This window comes from Malaclemys terrapin, chromosome 11, assembly GCF_027887155.1.
Source record: "Malaclemys terrapin pileata isolate rMalTer1 chromosome 11, rMalTer1.hap1, whole genome shotgun sequence".
Lineage (NCBI taxonomy): Eukaryota > Metazoa > Chordata > Testudines > Emydidae > Malaclemys > Malaclemys terrapin.
This window is the reverse complement of record NC_071515.1, coordinates 70,899,334-70,915,064: the sequence shown is the minus strand read 5'-3', so window position 1 is coordinate 70,915,064 and position 15,731 is coordinate 70,899,334. Positions and strand designations below refer to the sequence as shown.

General features: G+C 41.9%; 1 protein-coding gene across 29 annotated transcripts in view; it reads right to left on the bottom strand.

Annotated features, from left to right (window-relative positions):
• The window catches only part of CLASP1 (cytoplasmic linker associated protein 1), a 265,300-nt gene that overhangs the window by 58,483 nt on the left and 191,086 nt on the right, over positions 1 to 15,731 (bottom strand). For 18 of the 29 annotated variants that reach the window (XM_054043824.1, XM_054043805.1, XM_054043803.1 and 15 more), the window contains 6 exons: positions 13,244 to 13,267; positions 12,002 to 12,246; positions 6,943 to 7,006; positions 4,835 to 4,998; positions 3,481 to 3,559; positions 1,006 to 1,149 (listed from right to left, as the gene is read on the bottom strand). In XM_054043824.1, coding sequence (XP_053899799.1) covers positions 1,006 to 1,149; positions 3,481 to 3,559; positions 4,835 to 4,998; positions 6,943 to 7,006; positions 12,002 to 12,246; positions 13,244 to 13,267 — 720 coding nt within the window. The remainder of the gene's footprint in view (positions 1 to 1,005; positions 1,150 to 3,480; positions 3,560 to 4,834; positions 4,999 to 6,942; positions 7,007 to 12,001; positions 12,247 to 13,243; positions 13,268 to 15,731) is intronic. The other 11 variants (XM_054043807.1, XM_054043812.1, XM_054043816.1 and 8 more) reach the window with 2 other exon arrangements.

The following is a 15,731-nucleotide window of genomic DNA, read 5'->3' as shown; positions in this document are numbered from 1 at the left end:
AGCTCAATTTTAGCTTGTCTGTTATCATGCATCTACACTAGGAAAAGCATCAGTTTAGCTCATGTTAGCTAAGCCTGACCTAAACTTGACAGCTTTTTCTAGACACAACATACCAACCAACTTTAATAGGAGTCGAAGGTACTCACTACCTTAGTGATATTTTTAAATACCATATCTCAGAGATTATATCCGATTTCATTTGGAGCACATAGTGTACAGAGCGCTGGATCTTTAGCTAAACGACCAAAAAAAAAAAAAAAAATTACTTCCCATGTATCACCAACTGCTTACCAAAATACACACTTGGTCAGTCTACTTTCTCTTTGCATTGTATTGGTGAGTAATTTAATCATTCACCTGCATGACAATCGACTGGAGGAAAATACAGACAAAGATATTTCAAAAACACCTTAGAACAGCCATACTGAGTCAGACCAATGGTCCATCTAGCCTAATATCCTGTCTCTGACAGTGGGCAGTGCCAGATGCTTCTAAGGGAATTAACAGAACAGGGTAATTTTGAGTGATCCATCCCCTGCAGTCCAGTCCCAGCTTCCAGCAGCTGGAGGTGTAGGGCTACCCAGAGCATGGGATTGCATCCCTGACCAGCTTGGCTAATAGCCATTGATGGACCTATCTTCCATGAAGTTATCTAATTCTTTTTTGAACCCAGTAACTTTTGGCCTTCACATGGCAATGAGTTGCACAGATGGACTGTACTTCCTTTTGTTTCTTTTAAACTTATGTATTGAATAAACCCAAATTGTCAAAGGTTTTGTTTGATCTCAATGATTACATTGTAGAAACAAAGCTAATATAACACTTTGAAAATGTTTTACTTAACATTACAAAATAGATACAGGAGAAGGAAAACAAACAAACAAACCAACAAAAACCCTTACAAATCGCCTAACCATGCAATTTTTCGTTGTCTTCAGACTTAATTTAATTGCCATTAGGCAGGGTAACAGTCCCACTTGCAATAACTTAATCATTCTAACCTACCTTTCTTACATCTGAGCTCTTTGGTTCTGTTGTCCAAGTTATGATTCTAGATACAGCAAGTCTGGTCTCACTGGAGTTCACAAAGTCTGTGGGGTCCATCTGTCTTGCCAGGGACTCAATGTACTTCAAGATTGCAACTTTTACCTAAGAAATGTAAAAGTATATTGTCATCCTTTGTTGGAGAGATGATGGAAGGTGGACATCACTCAGAACTATCCTGTGCCAAACATAAAACTTGCAAGCTCATCTCTGCTCTATAATGAGCCATAATGAAAAAGAAATACGACTTGGACACTCTTACAGCTCATTCGACAGGTCTAGACCACCATCCTCCACGTAAATGACCAATGAAGACAGAGTACCCTTCTGAAAATCTATTAGAAATGTATACATAGTTTTATGGAAAACTCCTGTAGAATTTAATAGGGACTAAACTATAGGGTTTTACAGAAAGTACTCTAAAAACCTATAGAATTTAATAGAGGATCTATAGAATTCTGTAAATAGAATACAATTAAATTGCATAGGATTGTGCAAGACACCAATAGGAAAGTTATAATTTTCTCACAAATTAGATAGGATTTTTACAAAAGGATATGAGCTGGTAAAAAGTAGAAGTTATTTCTTCACTTATTCCATAAAACGTATTTGCGTATCATATTTCAGAAACAAAAGGAACCTTCTACCTATACTGACTGCTTGAGAGGCTACAGCAATCTCATGTATATTGTAGCATTGTCCATCTGGGTAAAAACTTTGGACTCCTGCCTTAATTAAGATTTTTTTAAATGCCCACGGTTGGGTTTCCACTAGGCTCTGAATTCCTACTGATGGCAACAGTGTTCTCCCTCCCTTTCATAAGACACCTTTTGCACTACTGCATGCATCTGGAAAACAAAGAATACATGATTCCTGGAGTTTCTGAAGTTCATTCACCTTTGAAGTAGCCACCTTGCATAGAATTCTCTACACACACCCTATATAGCCCAAACATATTCCTTTGATGGAATGTGGTATCTCAGATAACAAAACAAATCTCAGTCTAATGTTTCTCCTCCAGACCATATTACTTCTGTCCCAAAGAGACCCATTTATATCATGGTTGGAATTAACAAGAACCATCTGCCAGGAAGACAGGAAACCTACATTCCTATGAAAGCTCCTAGAACCTGCCACCTTCCTTCTGTTTTGGGACCTTAATAGGTTGATTGTATCCCTGGATAAATTTTTTAAAGCATTTAAGTGACAAAGGATAATACATCCCATCTTCCAAAATGACTTAGGCATTTAGGAAGCCGAAGCACCATTGATTTCCTAGTGAGATTTTCAAAAACAGCTTGATTTCAATGGGAATTTAAAACCCCCACTAGGTGTAGGGTTGCCAACTGTCTAATTACACAAACCCAAATACCCTTGCCTTGCCTTTGCCCCTCCCCTCCCTGAGGCCATGCCCCTGCCCCCCCACTTCTCCGAGGTCCCACCTCCTGTTCACTCCATCCCCCCGCCTTCCTCCATTGCTCTGCCCCCCCCCACACACACACACACTCACTTTCATCAGGCTGGGACAGGGGGTTGGGGTGCAGGAGAGGTGGCTCTCAGAGGCAACTGGCATGTCCATCTTCTAGGCTCAGGGGCAGCCCAGGCGGCTCTGTGCACTGCCCCTGCCTTCAGGCACTGCCCCCCGCAGCTCCCATTGGCCATGGTTCCTGGCCAATGGGAGCTGTGGAGTTGGCGCTCAGGGCGGGGGCAGCACGCAGACACCCTTTGGCTGCCCCCGTGCCAAGGAGCCAGAGAGATGTGCCAGTCACTTTTGGGAGCCGCGCAGAGCCAGGGCAGGTAGGGAACCTGTCTTAACCCCTCTGTGCTGACCGCACTTTTAGCGGCCTATTAAAATCTCCCGGATTGGTTTCAGTAGCCATTGGGAGATCGATTCCAATTCCGGGAGACTCCCGGCCAATCCAGGAAGGTTGGCAACTTTAACTAGGTGCCTATCTGCATGGGATAGCTCAGTGGTTTGAGCATTGGCCTGCTAACCCCAGGGTTATGAGCTCAATCCTTGAGGGGGCCATTTAGGGATTTGGGGCAAAAATCTGTCTGGAGATTGGTCCAGCTTTGAACAGGGGGTTGGACTAGATGACCTCCTGAGGTCCCTTCCAACCCTGATATTCTATGATAAATTTTTAGGTGCCTAAATACCTTATAGAATCTGGCCCTTCTGCATTTAGCCTAAGTCAGTTTTGAAAATGGAATTTAGGCATTTTTGAAAATTTTACCAAAAGGTATTCGTACATACAAAATATTGCAAAATACATCAAAAGTATTGTTATTTATAAGTGTCATATTATACATGTGCTTTCAAGTAGTTATTTTTCCTTTGAATATTAGATACTCAAGTATGATCAAGTGTTTTAAAACACATCCTGAGATTTAAATGGACCATGTTTATGTTGTAATGCAAAGGTTTTCATTGCTTACCTTGAGGTTTGGCGTTTGGGTCTGATCTACAATAAATCTCATCAAAATGTTAAACTGCTGATCAAACGGAAAGGAATCCCTGTTCAGAGAGGGGGAAAAAGATTTCCATTATTATTAGAACAAACTCATTTTAATACATTTAAACTTACAGAAAAAATTACTAAAGAATCACAAAAATAGCCTTTAAATATTAAAACATTCTGTAAACTTCACCTGTGTTTGACCAGCTACCAAATGGGTTGAATACCACAAATGTAAAAGTGTTGAATGAATTATTCATTAACACTGGTGAAATCTGTCAAATCAATATATTCACAGACAACTACTCAGCCTGTATTATGTACATCCTTCCTGCTTTTGTTACCCCTGTTCTTCCTTTCCCTACTTTATGTTGCTCTTTCATTTTCTAATCTATAGCAGATCATGGTTTATCTTTTCCTGAGTTAGCTTCAGTGTTTGATTCCTCTTTTCTTTCCCTCTCTCATCTCCTTCTCTTCAAGTGGATTTTAAAAGCCCTATACAAATTAACATTTCATGGTGCCACCTCTACCAGAGTGTGAAAATGTGGTACATGTGACATCCTTGGCTAGAATGCTATAGTGGATTGAATATGCATGCTAGGAGGCAGGAACACCGGAGTTCTTATCCTCACTTTGCTACTGATTTGCTGGATGTTCTTGAACAAGTTTAAGATGCTCAGCAGTTAGTATTAAAGCACTATTCATTTTCTGAACAAATGACTAGTGTTCATCATCCAAGCTGGGAGAAATAAAAAGTGCAATCAAACATTAAATATGAACACAAAGAAACAAAGCACATTAGATTTCAATGTTCTTTCGCTTTTAATAGTCTAAAGTGCTAAGAGCAAGGTAAGTATATTTGCTGTTATTATTATTATTTGTATTACCGTAGCACCTAGGAGCCCTAGTTGTAGACCAGGACCCCATTGTGCTAGGAGCTGTACAAACACAGAACAAAAAGATGATTTCTGCCCCTGTTTTTTAAATATATGAGAAAAGATTCTGCTCTCATTTGCATGAATGTAAATCAGAAATAACTCCATTGAAATCAATGGAGTTAAGTAATATAAAATGAGTGCATTTCCGAGGAAAATCTGGTCCATTATTTTAACCTGATTTTGGGGACTGGAATCTGCTTTGTTACATTGGTGAACATCCAAACTAACTTCACTGGGAGGTTAGTCCAAATTGACACAGGGTAAATCTGGTCCATCTCTTGAAACAAGAGTGGGATGCAGTGTTTCTGAAACCGTCCAACCATAAAACAAAGCAGGCCTAGGAGGTGCATCACAGGTGATGGATTAAAGCATCCCTAGAACTTTTGCATACCGTACCTTGTTACATCCAGAGCTTTCTGAACTTTTGCCTGCACAGATCCTAGCAAGTCTGCTCCCATTTTCTTAAGTAACTGTGTCAGGAGAACGAACAGCCAATCTTGCAAGTCGTCCTTATGGATGATGATGAAATCTACCAGGGTTTCTAGAAACATGCTGAAAACCTGCAAATAAATGCAAATTTCCAAAAAGGGGAGATTACGTTTTTAATCAGAAATGATCACAAGAGAAAGTCTACAAAGAATCTGTGTTTTAAAATGATTTTTTTATAGACCGTTTTATGAATGGATATTCTCAGTGAACATGTTAGCACTAGAAATCACTGACATTAAACATCCAGGATGTGCCGTATTAAAATGTCACACTAAACAGATTAAGGAAGAAGGAACGAATACACTTACTCTCTGTTGTGAGTTCCACCGCAAAGCAGGCCATGCAAAAAACAAACCACTCGTTAGTACACATAGTGAATCAATGCTAACTGCTCTGGGTGCAATTTTTCAGTGGATTCATAGATGGCTTATAAAAACTTTTACAACATCTTTCTTTTTTTTAAATCATAGTTTTTTAAATATCATACATCTTGGGCCAAAACCTGTCTCCTTACTCATGTGAGTAGGGACTTTACAGCCAACAGATATACTTACATGAGTAAGGATAGCAGGATTAGGTTTGTTTGTTTTTTAGATGTGTATATATGTGTATCCCTTTATGAATTTATGAACTGAACATTTTTTTCTATTCATTTTTCCCTCCCCAAATTCACTGCAATATCTATGGCGCAATCCCAGAAGCCCCTCCCCCCCAAATGCTAAATTTATTCAGCATGGATGAGCCCCTGGTTAGCAGTGACGGGCCAAATTCTGATCTCAGTTGCATTGGTGGAAATATGGAGTAATTCACCTGATGTTAAATTTGTGTCATAAAAATAATGAAGTCAAATTGCAATGAAGTCTATAAAGTCAATGAAGTTACCCAAGATTTACACCACTGTAACCGAGAGCAGAATGTGGTCTAGTGTACAACAGTCTAAAACTTTTCCCAAGTTGCAAATGTTGTTGCAAACATAAATAGTCACACCTGACCCTAGCAATGCCACATCAGACAGAATTTTAAGAGCCAAAATGTTGATCTCTTTTGCATGGTAACTGCTAGACAGGATCAGACCAGTGGCCCATCTAGTTCAGTGTCCTGTCCCTAATGGTGGCCATAACTAGATCTTCAAAGGAAGGTCTGCAGTAGGCACATACGGAATAACCTCTCCACACAGGAAGTTTCTGCCTGACCCCCATCAGTTAGTGTTGGTTTAGTACATGCCCTGAAGCACTAGGATTTATTAACCTAATTATTTCTTTTAATCCATGCTAATGTAACTGTGGATGTTCTCATTGGGTATATAAATGTCTAACCTTCTGGCCACAACGTATCCCAGATCCCTCAGTGGGGAGATCTGTCCCAAGCAGTATTAACTTTTTCAGAAAAAACTGAAGGGGGATGATATACACGCCCCTGTTCCCACACCTTCCTACCCCTGCTTGCATGGACAGAGTGCCACAGAGTCTGAGAGGGGGGTGGAAGGTACTTGAGACCCCGTTAGAGAAGGAGAGATTGGTAGGTCGATGGAGGGATGATCTTGGCCCACTGCTTGGAAGGATGGTGTTACAAAGATGCTGGAGTGCTCATATGATTAACGTTGCTTTAAATGTAAAGTCATCCTGCAGTTTCCATACTGCTGCTTAATACGTATAAACGGCCATTCCTACTGTACCAAAGCCATGGCTATTTAGGGCTTCACAGATGTCACTGTGCTCCGTCTCGTGGCCACTTACCACAGGAACAGAAATAAAGCCCTTCTCTTCCAAGGTCTGGATTCTGCAAGGTGACACGTGCCTTGGAAGGGGCTGGGAATCCAACTCCCAGCAACTTGCAGGATTGAGTCCCTAAAGCTCAGAACCCTACCACTTAAACTAATGCGGGGTCTGTAACATGCGTGTCATCAGTTCCAGTTCCGTCCAGTAGAGTCACAGGCCCAACCACACAATTACCCAGATCTTGACAACATAACTGTACACATTGTAATGGAAGAGAGTAAGCCAAAAATGCATTACCTTGCTGTGAGGGTCAGCAAACATGCGCGTAAAGATCTCACACAGCCGTTTTAATTCGACTCGGCTACAACACACAACAAAACATTATATTAAAGCTAAATCTTTTACTCACAACAGAGTAGACTAGAACTGTCATTGAAAAAAAAGACAGAGATCTGGTCTTTTAAATTAGACCTGGTTGACCTAACTTATGTACGCATATAGCCGCAATAATTACACTGTTTATAGCAACAGAGGGTCCTGTGGCACCTTTAAGACTAACAGAAGTATTGGAGCATAAGCTTTCGTGGGTGAATGCCCACTTCATCAGATGCAAGACATCCACGAAAGCTTATGCTCCAATACTTCTGTTAGTCTTAAAGGTGCCACAGGACCTTCTGTTGCTTTTTACAGATTCAGACTAACACGGCTACCCCTCTGTTACTTTACACTGTTTATGTGTGTCTATACTTTGCTCTTTTGTGTGTGTCTTCACCAGGAGCCTTTGTATGCATTGTACTGTCAATGGGGGGCATTGTCGGATGGCTCCTAAAAGCCAGTAACAGTGGACATAAGCAAACAGTGAACCGAGATAACAACAACAACAAAGGAGACGGAGTTCTCTGTGGGCAGAATTCTCCAAGGGTCCCTGCTTTGGTAGAGCCAGTTACATAACATTTTTAGTGCTAAAACTCCTTCTCAGATGTTGCAAAGAACATTGCCCAAATCCTCAGGTCCTTATCTGTCTTCCTTACTCAGGCAAAACTTCCAGCAGAGCCAATGAGAGTTTTGCCTGATTAAAGAACAAATGAAAACAAACGAATAAGCTGGATGCTGGGTTTTTCTGACAATGCTACATTGTCCTCTCAAACTAGAGGGAACGGGTGAATGCAGGGAGAACTCCAGTTCAGGTCAGGATTATAGACTTCCTTTCTCCACAAAAAGGGTTTCGTCCATAGACCTCCAATCATGCAGATAAAACCAAAACAAACCTCAAAGAGTAGGGAAGGGTACACTGTAGTCTAGAGTTAGTCTGACCTTTTTAAAGGTAGCTTATTTATAAATAATAGGAGATATTTTCACCCAAACAATGGTATTCTAAGCATAAAAACTGATGCAGATTTTAAAAGAGCGTAAGACAAAGATGACAGTCTCCTGAGAAGGAAGAGTTGGAGGCAGAGGAAAGCAGCCCTTGGAACACTGCCAAAGCAAGCTGTCAGCTTAATTCAGTGTTGAGACTGCACTGTTTCCAGAGAAACAAGAAAAAAACTCCAAGTGACTGCTCTGTAACTCTCGCCTGACCTGATGGGGATTGCAGCTCCCTCTGAATGCACTCCTTTTTATTTCCCTAATGAAATTTATCTCAGACAAGGAATACAAAAGGACAGCTATTCTGAACTTCCCTATTTTCAATGCACACTGACCTAAGGTGGTGATATGGGTGCCAAACTAAAATAAACAGCTCAACAACATTTTCTCGGGGGACTTGCTGGCCCCGGCTATATCCAGTAGATCTAATCAGGATGAGTTTATAAAAGAAGGACTTTAGAAAATTGTAAAGAAACAGTTAGCGTGGGGAAGTATAATGAAACTCTGATACCATCTTAGACCCCACAAACTTGCCACACACAGAATGCCCACTGAAGAGAACGCATGATTAAGGCTGCGAGTCTTTCATGGAGGTCACGGAAGAGCAGTGGTGCCGCTGGCCCCTGGACGGCCCCCCGCCTGGAGCAGCAGCAGCAGCAGCAATGGGGTAATGGGCCGCCCCCACCCCTGGAGCAGCAGCGGGGCCCCGGGCTGCCCCCCCCCACCCAAGAGCAGCTGCGACCACTGGAGCCCCCCTCCACCAGAGCAGCAGCATCTGCTGGAGCATGCCCCCCTTTCCCCAGCACCTAAGATTTAGTTGCGGGTATTTTTAGTAAAAGTCACGGACAGGTCACTGGCCGTGACTTTTTGTTTATTGCCAGGGACCTGTCCATGACTTTTACTAAAAATACCAGTGACTAAATCGTACCCTTACACGTGATCAAACCCTATTCAGCACGGAGTACTGAAAAAGGACCCTTAACCAGTAAGTTCAGAAGAGTAAAATATCCCCTCCCGTATTAAACTTGTTATATAAATTAAGACTACATTGCAACCAATCACACGGTGTTTAATTTGAAAATTCTATCCTCTAATAACCTTGGATACTTGCACCTACGACTATATGTCCAAATTACTCAAGCAGGCACCACCTGATCAATCTAAGAAGAGCCCTGCACTACCCTGGAGAGGATAAAATTGCAAATTAAGAGCAAATATAAACATCAGCAGAACTAGAAATAATGTACAATTTTAAAAATGCAACGCAGAGATTTAAAATGAAGATGATGCAAGTCCTGGTACTGGTTTATAATATATCCAGGATCAGAGCCAAGAAAATCCTGCTACCCTAAGGGAACAGTGGAAGTAGTACAGTTTGATATATTGCAAACCACCAGGACAAGGAACAATAATTTCCTGCAAGAGCTACACAAGCAGGGAATCCCCATCACTTGGTGTTCCCAGAGCCTCCTCTTTTGGATTCTCACTGACACCATGGCCCTCACAGATCACAGCCACGTACACACAGGAATCAAAATCAAAATTTTATCCAAGCTTTTCACACACGTATGTGTGGTGCCAATGGGCTGTCACCAGATCCTCATGAAAAATATACTATGTCCGTGAAAAGAACAGGAGTACTTGTGGCACCTTAGAGACTATCAAATTTATTTCGGCATAAGCTTTCGTGGCCTACAGCTCACTTCTTCGGATGCACAGAGTGGAACACACAGACAGAAGATATTTATACATACAGAGAACATGAAAAGGTGGAGTACGCATACCAACTGTAAGAGGCCAATCGTTGGGTCATTACACTAATTGAATTTTTTTTCCCCCATGTTAAGTTCTCCTCAGACCTTCTATGGTTCATCTCGATTATCACTTCAAAGTTTTTTCTTCTGCTGCTACTGATAGCTCATCTCAATTGATTGGCCTCTTACAATTGGTATGTGTACTTCCACCTTTTCACGTTCTCTGTATGTATAAATATCTTCTGTCTGTGTGTTCCACTCTATGCATCTGAAGAAGTGGGCTGTAGCCCACGAAAGCTTATGCTGAAACAAATGTGTTAGTCTCTAAGGTGCCACAAGTACTCCTGTTCTTTTTGCGGATACAGACTAACACGGCTGCTACTTTGAAAACGATGTCAGTGGTTTCTCAGCCAGGGGTATGCGTACACCTGGGAGTAGGCAGAGGTCTTCCAGGGGGTAATCAACTCATCTAGATCAGTGTTTCTCAACCTGAGTGTTATGACACCGGGGGGGGGGGGGGGGGGGGGGAGGAGAGAAAGGCGGAGTCACAGGATAGGTTTAGGGGTATTGCAAGTACAGGACCGGCATTAGGGGGTGGCAAATTGGGCAATTCCCTGGGGCCTCACGCCACAGGAATAGTGTGCTGTGATACTTTTGTATTTTTAGATCTGATTTTGTAAGCAAGTCGTTTTTAAGTGAGGTGAGACTTGGGGTACGCAAGACAGATCACACTCCTGAAAGGGGGACTGTAGTCGGGAAAGGTGGAGAACCGTTGCGTTACGGTATACCAAAAACAGTGTATATGGAAGAAGCACATTTTAAAACCCCTACGAAATGACCAAGTTTAAAAAGTTTTTACCAGGCCATGAAAAGATGCATCTGTAACCTCAAGTCTACGCCTCCATATGTAAACCTCCTAGCACCTCCTACTGAGGTGCTATAGGTGTTCAAATAAATGATTGGGAAATCTTTTTCTAATGGTAAAAGTGTATTTTTTCCACCCTCTCTATTATCAGTCAGAACACAACACTGTTCTCAAACACATTTTTGCTTAAACTGCTAATAAGAACAAAACCCCAAAAAAAAAAAATTATAAGCAACTTTACCCTTAAATGAAATATTTACCCTGCTACCTAGCTACGGTTGTGGAAATGTTACCCAGACAACTGCCATTTCTAAATGCATTTAAAACACTTGTTTATAATATTCCAAAGAGCAGATTTTTTTTTTAAATGAAACTATTTGTTAACATGTTCTCAAGTCAGCAAGTCCATAATAAAGCCACATGCAAACAACTTGCTTACAAATACTTTCACCTTAAACGAAATCTCAGTCAGTCCAAACACTCTTCATAGTCTTACAAACATTCTTCTACCCCATTATAAGCTACGTTGTCTATCTGAGGCACAAATACCATTTCCACTCTAACAACTGTAAGCAGTCACAAATAAATTTATCTAACATACAGAACTACTTGACCCCATTTTTAACATGAACACCTTGCTTCCTTTCACTTATGTGGCTAGCATTTGCTTCACTGAAAAGCTAAGCAGTTTGTGATCAAATGCACATACATGAGGTATGCAGCTAAACTTCCTGAAATATTTGAGTCACATGTGAAAATTGTAGCACACTCTGGTTGTATCAACATTAGCATTTTGGCAGGAAATCTCTCACCATTGCACAGCCACAGACAGCAGCAGTGGGAGTGCTCAAGTAGATGGGGACAAGGCTGAGAGAAGTGCTCACTGGTAAAGGAGCTTGTATCCTGCCAATACTACTGTTCCAACATGGCTACCGCCAGGTTGGAGCTCAATTGAAAAACACTGGTGCAGGCAAGGCCTCAAAGGAAATGGCTACACTGCAGCTAGGAGCATGTCTCCCAGCCTGGGTAGACAGAGTCAGCATGTTGAAGATAGCCATATGGACATTGTGGGAGGTGACAGCTTGGGCTAGCCATCCAAGCTCAGGCCCAGAGGGTCAGGTGGGCTTGGACTTTGGCCACTAACCTGAGCCACCATCCCTCTGCAATGTCCACATCGCTATCTTTAATGCACTAGCTTGAGAGGAGCGAGTGTGAGTCTATCCCACCAGGTCTGGGAGGCTTGCTCCCAGAGGCAATCTAAGGCCTATGAAAGACAATATGTGTCAACACAATATGAGATAAAATAGTGAATTCTGACTGCACCATAGCAAAACAACACTAATGACCACCATTACAAAGCTAGGAAGATCACCTCAGCGTCCTCTGGCTCTTCAATAAATTCTGAAGGCCTATGAGCCCTTCTTTTCTCTCCGACCAGTTGGAACTGGCACAGTGGTTTAGGACCTCAGCCACATCTTCAGTTTGTCGTAGGTAGTGTGGAATGCCTCCATTTCTAGAACCATATGAGCGCTCGGAGCAAGCACTCGATGCGTCGCTATTAGCATCATCATCAGAATACATCCCATACGGCTCATATCTTCTTCTCACTGGCTTTTTCTGGAGGAGGAAAAAAAAAACACATTAAGTAAACTGTTTATAGTTCTATTAAAGCAGAGGAAAGGATGCTCTGCCTATATTGCAAGTAAAGATAGTTTGAGGCTATTGTTATAGTGGCACAAAGGTAAAATGTCACGGAGCACCGGCCTGTTTATCTTACTCACTCTAGCAAGAAGAGTCCCATTGATTTTGAAGGGAATATACAAGTGACTGATGCTCTAACAAAATACAATAAATGATCCAATAGAAATGTTAGCTAATGGCTGATGAAATAATGTGTTGCTTTTATTGAAAATAGTGGACATTTCCATGGTTACAGATTGACAATACAGTTTTTACTTCAAGCAAATTCATTAAACATGAAGGTGATTCTGCAAATAAACATTCTGATGGAATAATAATGAGAGAGAGAGAAGGAGATAAGAGCTAAAGGACCATTTCTGCTCTGTCATGCGCTGGTGTGAATCCACAGTAATTCCACTGCAGTCAGTGAAGTTACTCCAGGTTCAGACTGCTTTACAAGAAAGCACAATTTTGGCCCCCTGTGTTAATCTGCGCTAGGTTTTCAAATGCACTTAAGGGAGTCAGACATCCAAATCCCATTCATTTCAATGGCTTTGGGGTTCCTAATTCCCTTATGCACCTTAGAAAATTCTAGTCTTAACACATAGCAAGAAATATCAGCATAATTTTGACAATGTGCCAAATTTAACCCTATGGAATAAACACTAGAACAAACCTTAACAGGATACGACTGACTATAAAACATAACAGAAAAGGTCACCTATATTCTTAGATGATTGCTACAGAATTCCTTTCTGAGGGCCCAATCCTGCAGTTGTTGTGTTTGCAAAACCAATGAGATTATTTTGCCTTCACTAGGACTTCAGGGTTGAGCCGTTCTGAATCAGCTCGATTGCAGCATCATGGGGGGTTTTGCAACAGGAAAAAAAAAAAGGTGGGAAGTAGAAATCAAAAGTCAAGAAAGCACTAGTACCTTGCTCCTGGAGTCTCCTAACAGCTGTAGGCAGGAAAATATTGAAGGGTGGGAAAAAGCACAGAGAATTATGTCAGAAGCTTATGTAGGGATTGTTCTTGCAACAAAAACGTACAGCAAATGCGTCCTAGCAAATTAAAAACACAGTTTAAGCAAAAGAAAAGAAAAATGGATATATAATGTCTGCCTTTACTTTCCTACTGCTGTTCCTATGCCATACTCCTAATGCACACAAAGTTCCCATGACAGAGTTTACCTGCATAAAGAATATGGGATCGGGATTATACCTTTCCTAATGGCTTCTAACAACTGTAGATCTACATACACCAGCTCTGTGTTTTACATCTCAGGAAAACTGCTCTAACTAAATACCAATTTTTGAAACCGTCAGTTGTCCATTAAAGAAGGAAACATATTAGAGAGTCTTGAACAGAGACTCTAATGCCAGGAAACAATTATATACAGTAAAGCTTCATTTAACCAAACTCCAATTAACCAACATCTCTTTTTTGCTCCTGGAACTGTACAAATACCTTGGATGTCTCTTAAAGCTCAGCTTGTTTAAAGCCAGCTGGCTGGCTCCCCTTGCATCTGAAATCCCATTTACCCAAAGGTTTCACGTGTTATTTGAGATTTTCGGATAAACAGAGTTGTACTGTATATAGATTCAAAGTATGACCATTTGGACAGACAGACAGTCTGCCTCCCTGGGTCAATTTCTGCTCTCACACATGAGGATGGGAATCAATGGGAGCTGCACACATGTACTAGAGGTCAGAACTTGATCCACAGTGTTTAGTTCAAACTTGATCCTTGGGATAACGCCATCTTCGGAGAAGCTCCTCTCCTTCCCTAACACAACGAAAAGAATACTCCTTCTGTATACAAGAGGGTTTGGCTAGAAGCTGGCATTGCACGGCTCTCCCACAAGGAAGCCAGAACTGGCTTTGTAAAGTGCCTGCTGTGAAAGGACTGTCTAAAGAGCCTATGAGCGAGAAGAGCAGAATGGGGCACTGGGGAGGAGGGGGACTACAGGAGAAAGTTGCTCCCCTGCTGTAATAGGAGTTCAGATACTGATCAGACTAGATTTTAAAGTTACAGCTTCTGGAAAGAGAAGATTATATACTGATGCTTTTCAAACCTAACAAGCCTCAAAGTGGTAAGAGGATACACAGGGACTGCCCTTAAAACTTTCCAGGATTGCCTTCAATTATGTTACTACAATGTAAGCTGTATTCCTTACCCTGTACTTCCCTATATTAAGTATTAGGTATGCTGTATCTTGTGGAGTAAGTTATCTAGTAAAACACATGAAACATTTAAAATAAGCATTGGCCTGCTAAACCCAGGGTAGTGAGTTCAATCCTTGAGGGGGCAATTTGGGGATTGGTCCTAGATGACCTCCTGAGGTCTCTTCCAACCCTGATATTCTATGATTCTATGACAATCCAGAGTGACTGTACTGGCATTCAACCTCGGAGACCAAAATGAAAATTTGGCCCACAAAGTCTTTAATTTGCTTAACGAACACAATACAGTAACTCCTCACTTAATGTTGTAGTTATGTTCCTGAAAAATGTGACTTTAAGCGAAACGATGTTAAATGAATCCAATTTCCCCATAAGAATTAATGTAAATGAGGGTGTTAGGTTCCAGGGAAATTTTTTTCACCAAAGACTATATTATATAGATATATACACACACACACACACAGTATAAGTTTTAAACAAACAACTTAATACTGGTACACAGTGATGATGATTGTGAAGCTTGGTTGAGGTGGAGTCAGAGGGTGGGATATTTCCCTTACTGCTAAATGATGAACTAGCAATTGGCTGAGCCCTCAAGCGTTAACTCTCTCACTCTACACGGCAGCGGGACTGGAGGGAGATATGAGCATTTTCCCTTTAAGTACACTGCCTTGTTAATTAGGTCAGCTTGCTGAGACTGCAGCTGCTGCAAGCTCCCTCTGTCCTGAGCCCTGGTGTGTGTCCCCCACTTCAATTGAAGATGGGTAAGCGGGGAGCAGGGGGGAGGGGGATACCCTGACATTAGCCTCCCTTTTCCTTCCCTCCCCCGCGCACAACAAGCAGGAGTCTCGGGGAGCAGCTCCAAGGCAGAGGGCAGGAGCAGCACATGGCAGTGGGGGGAGGGACAGCTGCAATTGCTAGCCTGCTGGGCAGCTGCTGCACAGGGAACTTAGGGGATCGGGGAGCTGATATGGGGGCTGCCGTCCACCCTGGTTCCAAGCTCCCACCAGCTAGCTGCAATGGGCTGCTCTTCCTGCAAGCAGCAGACAAAGCAGGCGGCTGCCAAACAATGTTAGAAGGGAGCATTGCACAACTTTAAACGAGCATGTTCCCTAATCGATCAGCAACGTAACAACGAAACAGCATTAACCGGGACGACTTTAAGTGAGGAGTTACTGTATTTAGACCACTGACTGCAATGGCACAGCCTACATTCTAACACCTTGTTTCTACATTCT